Here is a 20,279-nt window from a genome sequence, read left to right as displayed (position 1 = left end):
GCTTATTTGAAATGGGAAGAACTTCCCTCTTATCCTTCCATTTGCGATAATGAATTCATCATCGCAAATGGAAGGATAAGTGGGATAAGGAGCAATGATGAATTTAATGATTCATCATTAAATTCATCATCGCTCATATTAGCGCAAGCTTCTAATTCTTTATCAGTAAGTTTTCTTTTACTGGTCATGGCGAAGCTGAAGGTTTTTAGAGACTAGATGCAATAAACACATTCGTCAGCGCATGTAATATATGGGTGGGGGTAAATACGAGATTACTCGTAGTTGGCGTACGAAACAAAATTCTGTCTGATAAGACGGCTATGAGATTACTCGTAGTGACCTTGAAGACGCAAAAGTACTTGGCGTGAACAAACTATGCCCGAGGAGCGTGGCAGCGAACGTGTTAATTGCATATGTTTGATTTTGCAATGGATTGTCAGCAGTTGAAGAGTTATTGTTTTGCAAACCAATAGAAAGAAGAACCACAGCACCTGAATTATTCAAAATATTGGATGATTTTATATGCAAAGCAAACATACTCATACAGTGGAAAAATTGTGTTGAAATTTGCATTGATGATGATGATGCTCAAGTTATGTTTGGAGGGTTTAAAAGTTTACAAGCCCTTTGAGGGAAAAATCCCCACAACGTATTTGTACACATTGCATGAGGAAATGAGTCCTGGTCTAAACATTGTGTTAACAACAGTTATAACTGGTGAATTATATAAAAATGAGACCCTTAAAATCAAGACTGTTTTCTGAACTTTACAAAGACATGGCTGGAGCGGAACATTCAGCATTACTATTTTACTGCAAGACAAGATGTTTATTCAGGGAAAATGTTTATAATGTGTTCACGAATTAAGAGAAGAAATAACAATCTTCTTAGAAGAGGAAAATCACGAAGAAGCAGAGAAGTTTAGAGACCACTTATTTGTGATGAAATTGAGCTACTTGGTGGACATATTCAAGAAACTAAATATATTAAACCTATAACTCCAAGGAAAAAATACACATATCTTAGAGATGAGTGACAAAGTTAATGCTTTTTGTAAAAAACTAGAGTTATGGAATAAAAAGGTAAAGCAACAAAAATTAGAAATGTTTGTGAATGTGGTGGATGAATTTATCAAAACCTACAAGGCAGAAAAGCAACATCAAATTTTTATATGCAACTATTGAAAATCATTTAACAATGTTGACGAAGAGTTTTAGAAACTCTTTTATAACTCATGACAACATAATGGCAATGTACGAGTGGGTTAGGAACCCGTTTCAAATTACCCATGAAGGTTTCTCAGTTGAAGATGAGGAACAATTTATAGACTTCATGTCAAACCGCGAAATCAAAAGACAATTTGCATCTAAATTGCTGTTTGAATTTTGGCCAGTGTTGATGATGAATTTTCTGCACTAAAGTCAAGAGCTTTTCATGCACTTTTGCCATTTCCATATCTTTGTGAAATCGGGTTTTTCTGCGGTGGCTGCCTTAAAAACAAAATATAGATCTTGGTTAAATATAGAAAGAGAACTAAGAGTGTCAATTTCCAATGTATCACATTATCATAAAAAGCTTTGCTTCACAATACAGGCTGAAGGAAACCATTAATTTTTAGATTCATTGTCATTGTTTAGTTTTAATTAGTTACTCGGTATATTTTGCAATATTGATATGTTCCCGTAAGCGTAACTAGTTTATTCAATACAGTGGATTTTATACATTTTATTATTTTATTTTCAGAGTGTATTTTATGTTTTTATGTTGTTTTTGTGTCAATAAATAGTTTCATTAAATGCTTTTGTTTCAATAAAGTAGTTTTTCCTTTGATTTCCATATTCTTTGCACTCCCCCCCATTTAGGTATTTTGTGCTCCCTTTTGGGTGTGCACCCCATAGTTGAGAATCGCCGCCTTAGGGAATAACACAGAAATGTATGTATGTATGTATATTATTTCTGTGACAGTAGTGTTTGAATGTCATTATTGCTGTAACAAAGTGTGAGCATTGTAGTAATGGTATTAAATTTTGTCACTTGAGTTTCATTTTGAATCTCAGTAATGGACATGTGCATTAGTTGTTGTTAGTTCACTGATCTCAGGAAAGTTTTCATATGTATCTTAATTACTCTCCAAGAAAATAGAACTCTGAAGTTGATATTTAAAGTATAGTATAATATATCCAGCATGAGAATATTTTGTGCTCAATGAAAGGCAGGTGATATATGTTCCAAGGAGCAATAACGAATCTGCTGTAAAAAGTTCCTGTATTGGAAATGCAATTGGAACTGCTCAGTTAATGTATTCCTATTGTCTAAATGATTATTCTTTATGGCAACTTCAGAAAATTGAAAGATAGATGCATTAGGGAAACTGGAAAACATATTCAAATATATTGGTTGAGTGATATCTTTAGCTTTTGTATTTATTTTATTTTAGAGATAGACTGAATGAGTGAGAAAAAAATTAAATAAAGGAAAATATATTGAACAGTGATAAAACAGATGCTATAAAAATTTTTCCATATGGCCAAGTGAGACTACAGAACTCTTAACTGAATGCTATGTTCAGCTTGTTTTGTAAAATATTTTGTGTTATCTCTCAGTATTGAATTAACTGTGAAAGTTAGAGTATGAGAGAATATTATTATTATTATTATTATTATTCAGGCCTCCATGGAGTCAAAAGACTCATCGTGGCAGGTCCTTCCTAAGAAACACAAAGTCAATCAAGACTCATCGAGGGGAGGTCCCCCCTAAGAAACACAAAGTCTATCATACCACTCCTTGAACTCATTAACCGTTCTCACTATAACCACTCCATCAGGCAATGCATTCCATGGTTCAACCACTCCTCACCATCTTGCTCACAGTTTCCTTTCGTAACTTCCAGGGATGGCTCCTTGTCATGACTCCTTCCCGCTGTTCAACCAAGTGAAAGAACTCTCCAGTATCAACCCTGTAACCACCTCTCAACAGTTTAAAAGTCTCAATCATATCACCTCTCCTTCTTCTATCCAGCAAACTCTGCAGTCCACATTCTCTCAGCCAATCCTCATAACTATCATTGTACAGTCCTGAAACCATCTTTGTTATCCGCCTTTGTACCCTTTTCACAGTTAATTTATCCCCTTCAAATCCTGGGATCAAATCTGAGAACAATAGTCCAAGTGTGGTCTGATCAGGATCTTACACAATGGAATGATAACCCTTTTATCTCTACAGGTCAGTGTTCTCATTATTGCAGCAACCCTCTGTGTTACCTTCACTACCTTTGCAATATGTCCCCTAAATTTCAGGTTTCTATCAATCATCAACCCCAGATCTCTTGTCTCCCCTACTTCCTCCAGTATAACTCCTCCCATAGAGTATGCAGTGTCTCATCGAAGTTTCCCAAACCTCAAGACCTTACATTTTGCTGCATTAAACTGAAACCCCCATTCATTTGCCCATCTATCTAGCTTATTCAAATCCTCTTGTAGGCTGCCGCATCTGCACTATTACTAATAATCCTTCCCAGCTTTGCATCATCTGGAAACAACTGAATATCCCCTTGCGATCCACTAACAATGTCATTGATATAAAGGTTAAACGATATATGTTCCCGTATTGAGCCCTGTGGAACCCCCACTTGTGACCTTCTTTCTCTTTGATATTGCTCTACCATACACAACTCTCTGATACCTATTGGACAGCCAATCCTGAATCCAGTTGGCCAAACTGACATCCAGACCCATGTGCTGCAACTTAAATATCAGCTTATCATGTGGCACCCTGTCAAATTCCTTCGCTAAGTCTAAGAAAATGGCAGCATATGCCTTTCCCTCATCTAATGCTCTTGTTATTGATTAATAAATATTGACTAAATACTATTGAGCTCATGTATGTAATTCTTAAAATGACCATTTAATTATTTCTTCTATGTATTATCTGTTGTATATAATTATATGTTTATAGTAAATATTTTTATTTTTTTTTATCATTGAGCTTTAGAATACAACATGGTAATCCTGAAGTCAATGCACCATCATGGATACGAATCTGAAACAATCTTACCAACGAAAATAAAATTAAATATATTATCTTCTTGGGACTGATACTGGCTATCCCCCAGGTGGCAAATAGGGAAGGGGACCCTGACTACCATCCTTTGAATATCAGGGCAGCTCTGAATATATTGAATAAAAAGCCATGGAGCAGTGGTTTTGGGACTGCGATTCCATGTGAAAATATTGCTATTCACCAATCTGCAGTGGGCCAGCATGGTGAATTATGGCCCAATCTTCCAAGGTGAATCAAACGGGAATAAAATAGCCCTCATTCCCCAGAGGCCAGATTGTTACTACCTATGGCAGCAGGCAGTTAAACATGAAGGCAACAGAATCCCTGAGTAAACAGATCATGCTGCCATTGGAAACTAGACCTTGGAACTTTAAACTGTAGGACTCGAAGCAGTGAAGCCTGGCTAACTGAACTAACTAAAGTGACAAAAATTAAACATTCTTGGGCTGTGTGAAATTAGATGTAATGGTGAAGAAATTCTTTGATTAAAAAATGGAGCATACTGTATTATAGAAGCCAGGATAAGGACAGAATCAGTGGAGTTGGATTCATGATTAACAAAAAATCGAAAAACAGTGTAATAGAATTGGACAATGTATCTGATCAAATATCAAGTATTGTTGCCCAAATCTCAAAACACACTCAAGATCATCCAAGTCTATGCACCAACAATGTCATACTGATGAAGAAATTGAAGACTTCTATCATGATGTATCCCAACTTTATAATAAAGGAAAACATTGTTTCAGAATTGTAATGGGAGAGTTTAATGCTAGAATTGGTATACAACAATCAGATGAAAGCTCAATGGGAAATTTTGGTATGGCATTAGAGATGATAGAGGTGCAAGGCTAATAGAATTTGTAGAAAAAGAAAACCTGTACATCATCAATTATTTTTTCAAGAAAAAAAAACAAAACAGATAAGAAGTGGACATGGAAAAGTCCAAATAGAAAAACTAGTGAAATTGACTTTATCCTCAGGAATAAGAAAAACATCTTTCAAGACTGTTCTGTTATCAACACCAAAATTTAAGAACAACATAATTTAGTATTGAAAGAGGGTGTCATAAGACTGGATCACAAAGGGAATAAGAAATCAAACAAAAGTCTCTGACTTCATAAGAAGAGAGAAATATCTGAAGTGGCAATGGGCTGGGCATATTGATCAATGACAAGATCAACGATGGCCAAAAGAAATATTGGATTGGATTCCACGAGAGGAAAACTGACCACGACATCAATCTAAATCATGATGGATTGATGATCATCAGATTTGCAGAAGTGACATGGGAAAGGAGAGCCATGGACAGACAGTTTTGGAGTAATCTTAGGAAGGCTTTCATCTAGCAGTGGATTGACATGGCTGATGATGATATTGTTTTCTTACTTGGCTGTCTTTAATATAATAAGTTTGGATATAGGTGATGAATAACATACTTGGAGCAAATCAAGATCACATAAAAATATATTCACTCTGATATAGATGTTTGTTGGAATATTTTGTAGAATCAAAATGGCTGATATCTTGCAGGGACATGACTGATCATCTATAACAATTATTATTAGATATGTCTTAACATAAAATGAGTAACTGGAAAACTGTAATTTGAAAATTAGTTGAATATTTATCTGTTTTGTATATGCTATCATTCACGTAAATTTTCACTTTTGACATAGGATCTACAGGAACGAATTCAACAAGTTTGGGATAAAGAAGAAGGCAAAGTATCACTAATGAACTGGGATAGGTTTTCTGGCAGTCAGCAGTTGAAGGTTGGTGGACATTTACTCTGGAGTCATAAATAAAGTAAATAAAATATTTGATATCTACCTGGGGGGGGCATACTGGATAATTAGTTGGTAATGGTGAAAAAGATACACCATTACCAACTTCTGATCAATAATTTTCCTTCAAATTAATCTGTTATGTCAAGACGTCAATATTATCATATCTTATATTTCTATCTTTTAAGGCACTTTTTTCTGTATCAATCTATCTACATCTTGGTCTTCCTCTGGGTCCTTTTCCTGCCAACCTAGCAGAGAACACTTGTTTTGCTAATCTTTCCTCTCCTATTCTGTTTAAATGACCATACCACCTGAGATTAGCTCTACTAACACATTCCCAAATGCTAACAATGGTGAGTTCTTTAATAATATCCTCATTTTTAATGTGATACTGCCATTGATGCATCTCTTAACTCCACTTATCTTTCTCAGAACTCTCATATCAGAGGTCTCTAGTTTTTGATTAAGTGTTTTATTTCTAACCCAGCTCTCAGATACAGAAGTTAAAATTGGTTTGAACACTGTCTTGTATATATATGCAGCTAATTTAATGTTTTGACTAATTTCTTTCTTATTCCATATAAATTTATTCAGCTGACTTCCTGTCATACCAGCTTTACTAATTTTGTCTATTTCCATATTTAGTTTAGCATCTTCACTAAATATTGTGCCTAAATAGTTGAAATATTTTACTTGTTCTATAGGTTCACCAGTCAGACTACAATTTATATTTTCAATGTTTCTACCTATTTGCACTGTCTTTGTCTTTCTATTACTGATTGTCATACCAAATTTATTACAACAGTTATTCAGTTTAGTCAGTGAATCTTGTAGACTTGTACCTCCTTCAATTCTAACTGCTGACTTACAGCTTGAATAGAGACTATGTATTGCTCATGTCCCATTTATGCCATATAACTGTAGTGTTTTGAAGAGCTTTCCTCTTGCCACCTTATCATATTCCTTTTTCAGAACAACAAAACTTAAATATAAATCCATGTTATAGTTTCAAGATTTCTCAACTATTTGTTTTAAAGTAAAAATCTCATCCTGGCTACCTCTGTTTGGCCTGATTCCTGATTGTTCTTCACCAAGCTTTCCTTCTACAATTTTTCTTAGCCATGCCTCAAGTATACTTGCATAAATCTTACCAAGACCACGCAGCTGGAAATAACTAAAAAATACCTCTACATTTCTCACATTCAATTTTATTTCCATTTTTTTATAGATGAGTAGTATGAGAGCTCTGCTCCAGTCATCTGGAATTCTACCCTCTGATCAGACTTTCTGAATTATGCAATGCAGCCACAGTAAAACTTTTATACCTCCATATTTGAGCATTTCTGGCTGAATTTCATCTATTCCAGCTGCCTTTCCACATTTCAAGATATTGATAATTTTGTCTACTTATGTATTTCTGATTGCATTCCTGTTGGGAGTTTTCTACCATAATGTTGACACTGGTTGTTTCCGTCTTTCAAATAATTACTCCAGACATCTAGATTATCGTTATCTTCAGTTTTCATGTCATCTTTATCATCTCTGATTCCTTTTATAGTGCTTTTTCCTCCATTTCTAAGCTTTTTCAATAGCCTTCAGAATATTTTGCCACATTCCTGATATTTATTTTCTGTGTTCTTACCAAAGTTTTCCCAGGACTTTTGTTTAGCTAGTTTTACACAGTGTTTTTACTTTCTTACATTTGTCTCTGTATTCTCTAAGAACATGAGCTGACTTATTTGCCAGGAACTTTTGATATGCTTTCTTCTTTTCTTTCACTGTTACTTTAACTTCCTGAGTCCACCATGGAGTTCTGATTTTTCCATCTATTTGTTTTAAGGTAAAAATCTCATCCTGGCAACCTCTGTTTGGCCTGAATCCTGATTGTTCTTCACCAAGCTTTCCTTCTACATTTTTTTTTTAGCCATGCCTCAAGTATACTTGCATAAATCTTACCAAGACCTCACCACATGACCAAAAAACCTCACCACATGCCTCTCTGGCTAAATCAATCAGTGTTTTCTTCAGGATTTGCCAGTGAATCTCCAAGGTTTGGTTGTTGTTTTCAAATTCTTTTATTTTTTCTTAAATAATGTTTTTTGTATTTGAGTATACAGTTCACCTATGAAAGCTGCTCAACTTGGATTCGTTTTAAAACTTTCTTGCACTTCTTTTCAATATGAAATTCAATTTTATCTTGCCTAAAACTAAATAGTGACCACCACCACCACTTTCTGTTTCAAATCCTCTGTATACTCTTGTGTCTTGAACCAGTGGGAAAACATCGCTGTCAACTATAATATAGCCAGTGAGACTTCTTATTTCTTGCATCTTCTCTCCATGCGAATTTGTGTACATTTTATGTTGCAACATAGTGTTAGTAATAACTAATCTATGTCCTGAACAGATATCCAGCAGGCATTTACTATTATTATTAGCAGCTTTGTGCTTTTCTCAAAATTTTCCGAAAACATTTCTATATGTCCAGTAATCATTTCCTGCTTGCTTTTTAGATCCCCAAGAAGGACTAACTTTTCCTTTTTCATTGAGCCAGCTGCCTTATCTAATGAATCAAAAATTCCTCCATTTCTTCCCTGGTTTAACATTTTGTGGGACCATAAGCACAAAGAATCTCATTGTCCAGTTCCCCATTCTGATATTTGCCCACATTTTACTCTACTTGATATTGCCTTCTATTCAGATTATCCTCATATTTCATGTTGAATACTATAGCTACTCCCTCTTTTCCTTGATTGTTATTGCCTGAATATAACATTTCGTATTTGTAGCTAAGAAAGATCTCACCTATTTTTGTCTTCTTTGTTTCAGATATGCCTATTATATCGATCTGGTACTTATCCAATTCTTCTGCTAGTTCCATTCCTTTTCTATTGATGCTTCTTATGATGATAATACCAATCTTGAACTCTGTTCAGTTGGAACGTGTTCTGTGATTTGCACATGAATTATCCAACCTCAGTTATTAAAAACCCTCAATTATTCAAACACAGCAGCAAAGGATTAGTTAATTGAGGGCTTGTTAATTTGAAGGTTGGATAATTGAGAGTATGAAACAGTATGAAAATTTCTATTTCTGAGAAAGGAAAGGAAAGCAAAGGAAGGAAATTGTTGAGTTTTTCCACTTGGTTAGACTATAAATTAAAGATGCCAAAAAATTACATTCCTGGCTTTATCCAAGTGTAAACAATCAAAGTTTGCACATGAAGCATCTTCACGACTGGGTTACTCATATATATATATATATATAGGCTAATGGCTTCACATCAGTTGTCTTAGTATCCCATAATGCAAAGCACACATACTTTCAAATGTGTATAATGCTATGCATTATGGGAAAGACTGCTACCCAGACTGGTTTCAACCTTTATTGAAGTCTCATCAGTGGGAGCCAGACCCAGAAGAGATACCAAGGTTGAAGTAATGCAGAAGTCATATATTAAGTTATATAGTCTAACCAACTGAAAAAACTCTCAACATCTATCCCTCATCCAGAGTATTTTAATAATATGGTGATATACCTTTTCACTATTTGTATATGGGAAATATATGACTTTTGCATTACTTCAACCTTGTTATCTCTTCTAGTTCTGGCTCCCACTGATGAGACCTCAATATAGGTCGAAACTAGTCTGAGTAATGGTCCTCATAATGCATAGCATTATACACATTTGAAAGCATGTGTGCTTTGCATTATTGGATACTAAGACAACTGATGTGAAGTCATTAGCCTATATATATATATATATTATGAGTAACCCAGTCGTGAAGATACTCAACAGCCATACAGTCAGGAATACATATCCATACTTGAAGTAGAATAAACCATCAAAGGCTTGAGATGTGGAAAGGCAGAAGGAGTAGATGATATTCGACCAAAAATGCTCAAGTATCGAGGTATAAAAGTCTTATAGTGGCTGTACTGCATAGTTCAGAAGACCTGGACAGAGGGGTGAATTCCAGATGATTGGAGTAGCACTCTCATAGTACCCATATATAAAAAGGGAAATAAAACTGAATGTGAGAATTACAGAGGTATTTCCCTACTGAGTGTTCCTGGCAAGATCTATGCAAGTATACTTGAGAAACGGTTGAGAAGAATTGTGGAAGAAAAGCTTGGTGAAGAACAAGCTGGATTCAGGCCAAATAGAGGCTGTCAGGATCAGATTTTCACTTTATGACAGATAGTTGAGAAATCATGGGAATATAACAAAGATCTGTATTTAAGTTTTATAGATCTGGAAAAAGCATATGACAAGGTGCCAAGAGAGAAGCTATTCGAAATGCTACAGTTATATGGTGTCAATGGGGCATTATATCAAGCAATACTTAGTCATTATTTGAGTTGTAAGTCAGCAGTTAGAATTGAAGGAAGTACAGGAAGGTGGTTTAATGTTAAATCTGGTGTCAAACAAGGATGTACATTATCACCTCTGTTATTCACTATCTATATGGATCACATTATGGAAGAAAAGTGGTATTGAACCTGATATCAAAATTGGAGATGTTAATCTCAGCTCTTTGCTTTATGCGAATGATGTTATACTTCTAAATAAATCTGCTACAAGTCTGCAATATTTCCTGACTAAACTGAATAACTGTTGTAATAGATATGGTATGAAGGTCAGCATTAAAAAGATAAAGACAATGAAAATAGGCAGAAACATTGAAAATATCAACTGCATTGTGAATGGAGAACCTATAGAAGAAGTAAAACATTTCAGCTACTTAGGCACGATTTTTTGTGAAGATGGTAAATTTAATATGGAAATAGACAACAGAATCAACAAAGCTGGTATGGTTAGGAGGTCAACTGAATAAATTTATATGGAATAAGAGAGAAAGTAGCCTAAACATAAATTAGCTGTATACAAGACAGTGTTCAAACCAGTTTTAACTTATGGATCTGAGAGCTGGGTCAGAAGTAAAACACTTGACCAAAGACTAGAGACTACAGATATGAGAGTCCTAATTAGGGGCATGAACAGGTGGCATCAATTGTAGTATCATATTAGAAATGAGGATATTAGGAAAGAATTTGACATTGTTAGCATCCAGGAATGTGTTAGTAGAGCTAATTTCATGTGGTATGATCACTTAAACAGAATGGGAGAGGAAAGATTTGCAAAACAAGTGTTCTCTGCCAGGTTTGCAGGAAAATGTCCCAGAGGAAGACCCAGAAATAGGTGGATTGATACAGTAAAAAGTGTCTTAGAAGATAGAGATATAAGATCTGATAATGTTGGAGTCCTGACAGGTAACAGACTGATTTGGAGGAAAATTGTAGATAGGAAGTTAGTAATGATCTAATTTTTCATGTAGTACTATCATATCCTGTACACTCCTTGAGGGTATATATCAGGAATTTGATGATGATGATGATGATATATAAAATTAATAATAAAATTAGAAAAAAAATAACTTTATCTACCTATGGTATGTTCTATAGGTTTTTGAAAATCTATCGTGGGTGTGAGCCACATAGAAAAAAAAAAAACATTTGACATCCAATGATAATGCGAACAGAATACAATTCAAGGGCAATTCGTCTGCTACAAAAAACAGATTTGCACTTTACAAAATAACATTATTACTTGGAAAGAAAGCAACGACAAATTTAAGCAAGATCTTTAAAGATATATTAGCCTTGCAACAAAAATCAGAATCCTGAAAACAATGGTATTCCCAATTGTACTGTATGGATGTGAAAGTTGGACCCTGAGAAAGAGTGAAAGAAGGAAGATAGATGCATTTGAATTATGGGCTTGGAGATGCTTACTAAGAATACCATGGACTGCAAAGCAAGCCAATAAATCAGCGATAGACAGAATAAAGCCAGATTGCTCCCTCGGAGCTATGATCATCAAGCAAAAATTGTCATACTTCGGATATATTATGCAAGCAAATGACTGTCTAGAGAAGATGACGATGTTTTAAAGTTGATGGAAGCAGGAGAAGAGGAAGACTAAGAATTAGATGCATGGATGAAGTTAAAGAAGCAACTGAGTGTGCTTGGAAATTCTGAAAGACACGGTCAGGACAGATCTGAATGGAGAATGTACGTTCATAGGATCACCAGGAGTCGAAAACAACTTGATGGAACATGACATCAACCACTTATCTCAAAACAATAAATACAGAAAAAAAGAATAAAATAAAATTAAACATTTCTCTTACTTTTTTAGCTTTTGTTTTTAGGTATGAATATTGTCACAGAACATTAAATTACACTTTGCAGAGCTCTGAGGTTTCAGGAACACCATTTGGAAAAACTGCACTACACAGATCACCATAACCTCAAGAATATCACCCTTTTTTACTCTGTATTCTATTTCAAATCGTTCTTCTGTGGGGTTCTCTGATAACTTTGTTAATTCAATGCTATCAAAACTCAATCCTGTTCTATTTCTCACAAAAAAAAAAATCCATCTTTTTCTTCCAGTTTTACTTTTGATGGCAATCCAAATCTCTAGCCAAGATGAGATTTCTCTTCCTGAGATTATCCAAACCTTGAATCTCTTGGCATAAGCATATTTCAAATATTGTCTGCTCAGAATTCAAAAAATTATGTTTTCTCTTTTTGCTCAAGGCAGACTTTCATGATTTGTACTATTAAGTACAAATCATGAATCTATCAAACCATTGCATTCTTTTCTGACATGACAAGTTTTTTTAGGGAGCTCTTAGGTACACCATGTATGCCTAAGAGACCCCTAAAAATATTTGATTTAACACAAAAAAGGAGCATTTTCATCCCAATTCAATGTAGAACCATTTGTAAAAGATGCAGGCAGTGGAAACTGAATACTTTTCACCTGAACTGCATCAGTAATTCTCGTGATGTCTTCTAAATCTATTGAAACTCACAGCATCAACACTCTACAATTCAACCCCAAACTAACAGAACAAATTCTTTTTGTTCATTCTTTCTTACTTGTCTTTTAGAACAGTTATGTATTTCCTCAAGAGTATGATAATGTACAGGTCTTTAAATCAAATGTGAACTTTTTTAAATAGTCCCCCCCCCCCCAGCACATCTGTTTCTAATCTACTATAGGCGTGACTAGCCTCTTGTGTATAGCATGTGTCATGGAAAGGTTTAGGGAAGTATTTGCTGTTTCACTCAATGTTTATTTCCAAAGCAAAATTGCCATCTTATATATATATATATATATATATTTTATTTTTTTTTTACCTTCTATCCAATTGGGCAGAATCTACCTTTCTCCTATCTTTCATCCATTTCAATTGGTTAGCCAGTTTTCTCCCTGATCATTCACTGCATGTAATGATGGACAGTATTCTCCCTTCAAATTTCTCTACCAATACTGGTGTGCCTCCAGGGTTCTGTTATATCACCTACTCTCTTTCTCTTATACATAAATAATCTTCTCTCATGACATGAAATTCTCTCAATAGTTTTGCTGATGACAGCAGAATGTATCATTCGTCCCATTCATTTGATGGCCCTTGCAGTCTTTAAACATCTTAAGCTTTGAGACACTTTGTCATCATTGCTCTAAACAACAATCTCAACACCTATCCTTCAATGTGGTGATGATCCTAGTTGCCTTTGCTACCTAAACACAGTTGTGTGATTTTTCTCACAAATAAAATCCTTGTTTATTTTTTATTTATTTATTTATTTTTATGTAGCTACCATCCACAAAAGGTTTTTCTGTAAATCTATAGTAGGTGCATACTATGGGGCAGGCTGATGATTTTTTGTACACAGTTTGGAAACCCTGCTCTAGTGACCAAACAAAGAACTTTTTCAAACCACTTCAGATCTTCAATAAGCAGGGCAGTAGTCTGACACTAGGCAATAAAATTCATCTCCCACCTAAAGACAATCGCAAACATTTTGTGCCCACGGCAGGACTTGAACCAGCAGCCTCTTGGTTAGCAATCAGATCACTAAATGCTCGACCAACCAGGCTTGTGAATCTCCCCTTTACCTTTGATAACATTCAGCTTGGAAATTAAGATGATTTATTTTTTTGGACTAACATTTATCTCTATCCTTTCTTGGAACATATACATAACATTATAGCTTCTTCAGCCTCTGTTCTCATTTAGGTTGAGCACCAAAAACCTCTCTAAATATTTTTGATGCTATACAAAGGAGAGCATTTAAACTAATTGACTTCCTCTTTCATAGATTCATAATAGCAGCTATCTCAGAGATTGTGTTTTTACCTTATGATGCCTTTTCTATGGTTGTTTTCATGCACTGTTCCACAAAAAAAGGGGATGTTAGTAATGCATAGGATATAGTTAATGGTCATCTAGAGGAAGCAGTATTAAATTGTATACCTAGGGTAAGGAAGGTTAATCGGGTAGGAGTTAGATGAATGAGTAATATCATTAAGCACAAACTGCAGAAGAAGAAAATGCTGTGAAGGATATATGAACAGAAAGGTGATCAGCAAACTCGTGAACAGTACAAGGCTCAGGCAAGAAAGGTGACCAGCATGGCAAGGAATGCAAAATCAGATTATGAGAAGAATCTAGCTGAACAGGCCATAGGAAATCCCAAAGAGTCCTTTTGTTATGTGGCAAGTAAGAGAAAGAATGACTATGGAATATTAACCTTAACGAGTGACGATGGTTATGAGGAGACAGAAGCAGATAAAATAGTTGAGTTACTGAGTGACCACTTTACAAGGGTATATCATCCTCGTGAGGTTACTGCTTTAACCTATGTGACAGACACTAATGTGGCCTAACAGAGGAGGATGAATTTGGAGGTTCTTAGGACATTGCAGAATCTCCATGTAGATACAGCTGTGGGATTAGATGGGATATCAGCTAGGGTTTTGCAAGAATATGCAGGGCAACCTTTAAAGCCTTTGACTAGGCTCTTTAATTGAAGTCTCAGCTCTGGTAGAGTTTCAAGGGAATGGAAAGAGGGCAAAATAATTTCTTTGCATAAGGCAGGTTCTAAGACTGCAGTAGCAAATTATAGACCAATCAGTATCTCAGCCATAGTGATAAAAGTACTAGAAAAATTGGTGAAAAGGAGAATTCAAGAATGGGTAGATAAAAATATGATACTGTACGAGGGCCAACATGGCTTTGTGAAGGGTCAGTCACGACTTAGTAATTTACTAACTTTTTATAATAGAGTAACAGCTGAGTTGGATAAAGGAAATGGCTACACGATGATTTTGCTGGATTTTTCAAAGGCATTTGACAGACTACTACATAGAACTCTGTTATGCAAATTATGTAAAAAATGGGGATGGATATGACACTGGTTAAGTGGATAAGAGTGTGGCTGCTGGACAGATATAAAAGAGTGGTATATGGAGGAGCAAAATCGAGGCAAAAGCAGCTGACTTGTGTTATCCCACAAGGTTCAGTGCTAGGACCATTGCTGTTTATTTTGTACATATTTTGCACATTAATGATATAGGAAATAATCTGAAAGTCAGTATTCAGTTGTTTGGTGTTGTTGCAAAATTAGGTAAAGTAATAGTTAATCAAGGTGACAAGGAGAGCTTGCAGGACGATTTAAATAGACTGTCAGTATGGGCAAAAATTAATGGATGTCAGTTTAATGTCGAGAAATGTAAAGTTTTGCATTTTGGGATAAATAGATTGCAAGCCATGGATCATATTGATGGCCCTGTATTCCAGGAAATAGATGAAGCTAGAGATTTAGGGGTGGTGGTAGACATAGAGTTAACGTTTAGAGGACATATTGCTAAGGTTGTCCATAAGGTAACTTAGCTATTGAAGAACACATTAACAAGTAGAGATAAAGAAGTTGTTATTCACCTTTATAAGGTTTTGACACACTCACATACTGTGCTCAAGTCTGGTCCCCCGGGGATGAGGAAGCACTGGAGAAGATTCAGAAGCGAGTGAGAAAATTGGCCTGTGGAATGAGGGAAGATAGATTGAAGGTGTATAGATTGCAGAAGTTGGTTAATAGGAGTAAAAGAGGGAATATGATAGAAACATTTAAGTTGCTTAAAGGGTTTTATAGGATAAACTCAGGGGAAATGTTTCAGCACTTGGCTAGGGGAACCAGAACAAGGGGATCATCCCTGGAAGTTGAATAAAGGTGTGAGGATTAGATTTTTTACTTGGAGAGTTGTGAATGAATTGAATGGGTTTGCCAGAGTCAGTTGTGCATGCTTTGTCTGCTAATGGGTTCAAGGAGAAGTATGATAGATTGTGTGGATAGATTGGGTCTCCCACTATGAGTCTTTGGACTCCATGGAGGTGCCTGTATAATAACAATAATAATATCCTATGCCTGTTCACCCCCTTGAGAGTACATACAGGAATTTGATGATGATGATAATAATATTATTCTATGCATACTGTATAACTGTCTGGCCAGCTTGCTCTTTCCCAAGTTTCTCTTCCTCAATTTTTTTTAGATTCTTCTCAGATATGCATTGATAAATTTTACCTGAAATTATTGAAATTCCTCTGTAATTCTCACATTCAGTTTATTTAGCCTCTTCCAGATTTATATCCTGAGGGCTCTACTTCAGTTATTTGGAATTCAGCCCTTGTCACCAGATGTAATGTAGTTGCAATGCAACTTTTATACTTCTTTACTTGATCATTTTTGGTCAAATATCACACTTTCATTCTGATTTCTTTTAGTAGTCATCTCATCATCAAATTCCTGATGTGTATCCTCAGGGATGAGGTCTACAGGCTATTATGATAGTCATCATCATCATCATGAACCAAGGGCTCACTGCCTGTTGGTGTCTGATACCTCCTTTACTATTTTCTTCCACCTTTCTTTGTCCAGTGCACAGTGTTGCAGTTTCTGTATACCCATTCCACACTAGTCCTTTATGTCGTCTATCCATTCTCTGTATGGTCTACCTCTTCTGTTTACACTATCCATAATACCAAACATGAATGTCTTTATCTTCTGGTCCTCTCATTCTGCAGATGTGTCCAAATAATTGCAGCTTCTGTTTTGTAATCTTCTGCATTAGATTCTTCTTTGGTTGTATCTTCTGATAGAGCTCTTCAATTGTATTTTATACCTATCCTATTCTTAGAATCTTCCTGTAACAAGTTCTTTCAAATGCCAAAATTCTTTTCCTTGATTCCTCATTTATCACCCACATTTCAGATCCATACAGTACACTGCTGAAGATGTATGTTTCCAGCACTCTTAGTTTTGTTTGCAGGCTGATCAGTTTACTTTTCCAGATGTTATCCATAGCCTTCAGATTTGTTCTTCCCTTTGCAATCCTGATCTTTATTTCTTTTTTACAGTCCAAATCATATGTCATTTTACTTCCCAAGTATGTGAATTGCTCTACATTTTCTATATCAATTCCATCCACTTGTATCTTTTGTTTCATGTTCTCACCAAATACCATTGTCTTTGTTTTTTCCAAGTTCATAACAAGTCCAAATCTCTTTCCTTCCTTATTTAACAGTTTCATTGTATTTTGTAGTTCTCTTTAGTCTTCTTCAATAATAACAATGTCATCTGCAAATCTCAGATTGTTAATTCTCATTCCATGTACTGATATTCCTTTTGCATCTTACTTCATTTTATCTGTTGCTCTTTCTAAATGTGCGATGTAAATGCTTGGTGGGGGGTTCCTCTGTCTAGTACCTCTGCTTATGATAAATTATGATAGTACTACTAAAAAAAATTAGTTAACTTCCTATCAGTAATTTTCCTCTAAATTAATATGTTATCTGTCAAGACTTCAAATATTAGAATATCTTATATTTCTGTCTTCTAAAGCACATCATTTAATATCAATCCACAGAAACCTTTATCTTACTCTGGTTCTTTTTCCCATCATCCTAGCAAAGAATACTTCTTTAGCTAATATTTTTTCTTCTATTCTGTTTATATGATTGTATCACTTCGGATTAAGCACCCTCCATTGCTCAGTCAGTTTTGATGATGCCCTTTAGTTGGAATGACGGTTTAAATCCGAGGATGCGAAGAAACTTTATCAGAGTTTTTCAACTCAAGGTGAGTTAGCCAGTCTTGTACCCGGATGGCGGGGTTTTCCCTTTTAGAAACTAATGTTTTTCATCTTGCAGAGCAAACCAACCAGCTATTAGAACATATCAATTGACATATATGATACACTGGCCTCATAGCCTGAGTTGCTTCGGCTGTAAATCTAAATAAACCAAACCAAACCTAAGATTAGCTCTGCTAACACATACCTGATGCTAAAACGTCAAGTACTTTCCTAATATCCTCATTTTTAATATGATACTGCCATTGATGCAATCTCTTCACTTCCCTATTCTTTGTCAGAACTCTAATATCTATGGTCTCCAGTCTTTGATCAAGTGTTTATTTCTAACCCAGCTCTCAGATTGTGTTTTGACTAATTCTCTCTTAGTCCATATAAATTTATTCATTTGACTTCCTACCATAAGCTTTGCTAATTCTGTTGTTGCTTTTCCATATTTAATTTGCCATCTGCACTAAAAATTGTGTTTTACTTGTTTTATGAGTTCTCCATTCAGGATGCAGTTGATGTTTTCAAGATTTCTGCATGTTTTCATCAAACATCATACCTCAAACCATCTTTCTATGCTTCCTTTTATTCTAATTGCTGACTTGAAACTCAAATATAGACTGTATATTGTCCTATATAATGTCCCATCCTATTTACACCACATAACTGTCAGGGTATTCCCTTCTGGAAACTCGGGTTTTTCATCCTGCAAAGCAGACAAACCAGCCATTAGAACATATGTGAACAGCTGTTTTATTTTATTTTATTTTTTTTCTTTCTTCCATATCTACAAAAGTTGAATACCAGGTTCTTGTTATATTCTCATGATTTCTCAACTAATAGTCTTAAAGTGAAAATCTGATCCTGACAACCTCTATTTGGCCTAAACCCAGCTTGATTTTTTCCAAACTTTTTTTCAAGTATACTTACATAAATCTTACCAGGAACATTCAGTAGAGAAATTCCTCTTTAATTCTCATATTGAACTTTATTTCAATTTTTCTATTTAGATACTATGAAAGCTCTACCCCAATATTCTGGAATTCAGCTCTTCAACCAGGCCTTCTGAATTATGCAGTGTAGCCATTAAAAAACTTTTATACTTCCATATTTGAGTATTTCTTGTGAAATATCATTTGCTCCTGCTGCCTTTCCACATTTCGTTTTTTGTTATCTGTTTTTTACTTCAAGTATTGATAGGTATTTCTTGATTACATTCCTGTTGAGTGTTTTCTACCGCTGTGCTGTCACTGCATGCTTCATTTATCAGTCTTTCAAAGTAATCACTCTAGACATCTAGAATATCTTTATCTTTAGTTTTCATGTCAACGTTATTATCTTTGATTCCTTTTACAATACTATTTCCACCATTTCTGTACTTTTTAAATCTCCTCCAAAATATTTTACCACCTTCTTGATATTTATTTTGTATGTTCTTACCAAAGTCTTCCCATGACATTTGTTTAGCTAGTTTTATACAGTACTTTGCTTTCTTACATTCTCTGTATTCTCTCAGAGCACAAGCTGAATCACTCACCACTAATGTTTGACGTTCTTCTTTTCCTTGACTGTTTCCTTAAGTTCCTGAGTTCAGCATGGAGTTTTTCTATGCTTGCAGACAATCTCATCACATGCCTCTCTGTTGAATTAATTGGTATTTTCTCCATGGTTTGCCACTGAATCTCTAAGTTGTGATTCTTGTTTTCAAACTCTTTCATTTGATCTTTTTTTTGCCTGAAGTATTTATACACTTCCTGATTGCATTTCTTGAAAATTTTCCATTAGTGTTCTTGAAAGGGATAGTTATGGTGGCGCTGGGATCATGGTGTGGGAAGGCATTATGCTTAATGGATGCACCAAGCTACAAGTGCTGGAAAAAGGGATTATGACTGGTGAATGATATTGCAATGAAGTTCTTCAACATCATGTTCAGTTGTTCTGTGATGCTGTAGGCAACGAATTCATTTTTATGAATGACAGTGCCACATCACATCATACACGAGCAGTAAAGATACTTCTGGAGACAGAGGATATCAACCCCATAGAACATGTTTGGGACACAATAGGGAGACATATTGCTGCTTGAAATTCTCCTCCTGAAAACAAGCAAGGCCTTATCCTTGCTTTGAAGGAGGAGTGGGTCAGTATGCCTGAAGTACTCCTGAATCACTTAGTGCTAAGTATGGTATGACATGGTAAGAGCTACATTGCAGTTTGAAGTGGACATAGTTCATACTGAACTACTGAACTGTCTTTCTGCATAGCTTTCTGTAAGCGCTGTATGTAAATTCCTTAGGAAATTTGCCTTAGGAACTTTTGCCAAAAACGTATTGCCATTTAATTTGTATGAAATTTATAACACATTTTTTGTGTAATATAATTTATTAGCATGCTGGCAATAAATTTATGTCCACATTTGGCTGTAGTCATG

General features: G+C 35.2%; 1 protein-coding gene across 6 annotated transcripts in view; it reads left to right on the top strand.

The window, feature by feature from the left end:
• The window catches only part of LOC150099700 (fanconi-associated nuclease 1-like), a 346,925-nt gene that overhangs the window by 275,796 nt on the left and 50,850 nt on the right, over window positions 1-20,279 (top strand). For all 6 annotated transcript variants that reach the window (XM_090403992.1, XM_090403994.1, XM_090403995.1 and 3 more), the window contains one exon: window positions 5,739-5,834. In XM_090403992.1, the coding sequence (XP_090260118.1) occupies window positions 5,739-5,834 (96 nt within the window). The remainder of the gene's footprint in view (window positions 1-5,738; window positions 5,835-20,279) is intronic.

This window comes from Typopeltis vanoorti, chromosome 14, assembly GCF_054136105.1.
Source record: "Typopeltis vanoorti isolate ZY-2024b chromosome 14, IOZ_Tvanoo_1.0, whole genome shotgun sequence".
NCBI classification, from domain to species: Eukaryota; Metazoa; Arthropoda; class Arachnida; order Uropygi; family Thelyphonidae; genus Typopeltis; species Typopeltis vanoorti.
The sequence above is the reverse complement of the archived record's forward strand: the minus strand, read 5'-3'. Positions and strand labels throughout refer to the sequence as shown.